General features: G+C 46.0%; 1 protein-coding gene across 1 annotated transcript; it reads right to left on the bottom strand.

Annotated features, from left to right (window-relative positions):
* Positions 1-225: 225 nt before the first annotated feature.
* On the bottom strand, positions 226-1,374 carry LOC106653629. The gene is made up of 2 exons (XM_014373142.2): positions 1,207-1,374; positions 226-1,132 (listed from the first exon to the last, which is right to left on the bottom strand). The coding sequence occupies exons 1-2, from the start codon at positions 1,276-1,278 to the stop codon at positions 584-586; spliced, it is 621 nt and encodes a 206-aa protein (XP_014228628.1). The 5' UTR covers positions 1,279-1,374; the 3' UTR covers positions 226-583.
* Between the last annotated feature and the right edge of the window lie 722 nt (positions 1,375-2,096).

The following is a 2,096-nucleotide window of genomic DNA, read 5'->3' as shown; positions in this document are numbered from 1 at the left end:
TGCGCCGCTGCCCAAGCAGAACGACTATTATACATTACAAACGTCGTCTGGTGTATGGGATATACAGATATACTTACCAGCTCACAGCTGATCCTCTCTATCTCTCTCTGCCTTTCGTGTTATTATTTACCTTCAATTAGCTGCCTGACAATCGGAGATCGTTACGACTGTGCGTCACATCAATGACTGGATTTTACTTATTCAAATAATTCGTACACGAGATCGTTTTTTTTTTAAAGAAGACATGTGGCTATTTATTGATGTTTTGCGTCCGACAAAAACAGTGATACAATATATACATATATTTATACAATTTGTATTATTTACAAAAAAAAACAGTCATTCGTTACACATACGCACGCTCGTGTGCTGCTGCGTCTGTGTGTATACAATCGGTCGTGTCGGTTTTTCGGTCGGTGATGATATAAATTTTACATATGATACAAAACAAAAACAAGTATGAACGTCGTAGTAGATACAAATAATCACGTCTATGAGTCTCGTACGTGTGTCTATGGTCAAAGAGTCGCAAAGCACATATATATACACGCTATCACCGGTTCCGCTTTTTTTTTTTCAGCCACTAACTGGTGTTGTAGTAGAGGATCAGCTTGACGAGGGCGCTCACTACGAGAACGCAGAGGACGACGAGCACGCAGAAGCCGACGACGCGCCCAACCCATCTCGGGCTCTCCCTGATCTTCTTTTTCGTCTCTAATTGCTCCCTCTCCATCTTGATCTCTTGCTCCCTGCCCTTGACATCTTGCGTCAAGCACTGGATCAGAAGCCGCCTGCTGGCGACGAGATTGTTGCGCGTTCGCGTGTTCACGCGGACGATGCGGCGGCCGCCGTTGTTGCGGCCGTTGTTGTTGGTTGTTGTAGTCACAGGCGCCGCGCCATGAGGAGCAGCTACTGCGGCGCCTGCTTCAGTCTCGTTCGGTTGTATTACGGGTACGGCCACGTACCCCAGGCTTTGGGAGCTGCCCGCGGGCGAGTCGGGCTCTCGCTCGTCGTCCACCTCGGGGATCGGAGGCAATGGGCATCTACCGTCGGCGGCTGGTATTGCCGATGGTGCTGCTGATACCAAGGGTGACCGCTGCTCTGCCTCTTCGTTTTTCTCCTCCGTATTGTCCTGTAACATCGTATAATTGTCGTTCGATGTTTATTTAATATTTTATTATTTTCTTCGATCGATCATATACTTACTTTCTTTTCTTCTACATTTTTTTTCTTTTCGTTTACACTCTTCACTTGTACTAATACAGCAGTTAAGTCCATTTTTCTTATCGTCTATGTATATAGACTCGTCAAATTGGGAAAAGAATTATGGTGACCGATTGGACGGCCGATCGAGTTGGAACAGGCCGATCAGCGACGATCCAGCCGGCGCGTAGCCGGGCCCGGAAAATTCATAGAAACGAGCTACGAATCGAGGGGAGGAAAATCGACGAAGGGAGAGGAGAAATAGGCGACGGGGAATATCATGTATTATCATGGTATTATGAGGTACGGGTATCTCTCACTCGAAAAGAGAAGGCCCCTCTCTTGGATCTGCGCGCGCTGCTCCATAACTTCTAATTTCTATGGTAATAATTAAACTTCGAGCAGGAGTTTATTAATGAATAAAAATAAAAACGAACTCGTGGGTTTATACCACACGTAAATGTAAGCGTCGACAAGTGCACAGCACGTATCAATCATTCGAGGGCATGAACCGTCGCTAATAATCTTAGTTTTTGCATTTGTTTTTTGTCCAAGGGGCAAATAAATATTTCAGTACCAGTAATTTGTACTATGTATCGATGATAAATAAACATTCATTTCCATCGGTCAATTCGCCAGCGTATACGACTTACGAGTGTATATACGAGAAGGAAGCCACGCGGCCGCGAGAGGGGGATATCAAGACAGTTGCTGTCTTTTGTATACACACACACTCGACACAATAACGCGAAAAAGATATATACACACGAGTGAACGTCGCGCAGGTAGATGGCGTGGCTGCTCTCCATCCATCCATCCGCGCCGCGCGCCTCCTCGAGCGATTCGCGAATGTTGTATACCACTCACACATCTACAGGTATAATACGTGCGCG

The sequence above is a fragment of the Trichogramma pretiosum genome, unplaced genomic scaffold (genome assembly GCF_000599845.2).
Source record: "Trichogramma pretiosum strain Unisexual culture from Peru unplaced genomic scaffold, Tpre_2.0 scaffold75, whole genome shotgun sequence".
Taxonomy (NCBI): domain Eukaryota; kingdom Metazoa; phylum Arthropoda; class Insecta; order Hymenoptera; family Trichogrammatidae; genus Trichogramma; species Trichogramma pretiosum.
The sequence above is the reverse complement of the archived record's forward strand: the minus strand, read 5'-3'. Positions and strand labels throughout refer to the sequence as shown.

Bases quoted from the DNA above. Each gene is read 5' to 3' on its own strand.
- LOC106653629 (XM_014373142.2), bottom strand. From the start codon at position 1,278: ATGGACTTAACTGCTGTATTAGTACAAGTGAAGAGTGTAAACGAAAAG. The intron at 1,133-1,206 runs GTAAGTATATGA...ACGATGTTACAG, and splicing joins AAAATGTAGAAGAAAAGAAA to GACAATACGGAGGAGAAAAA.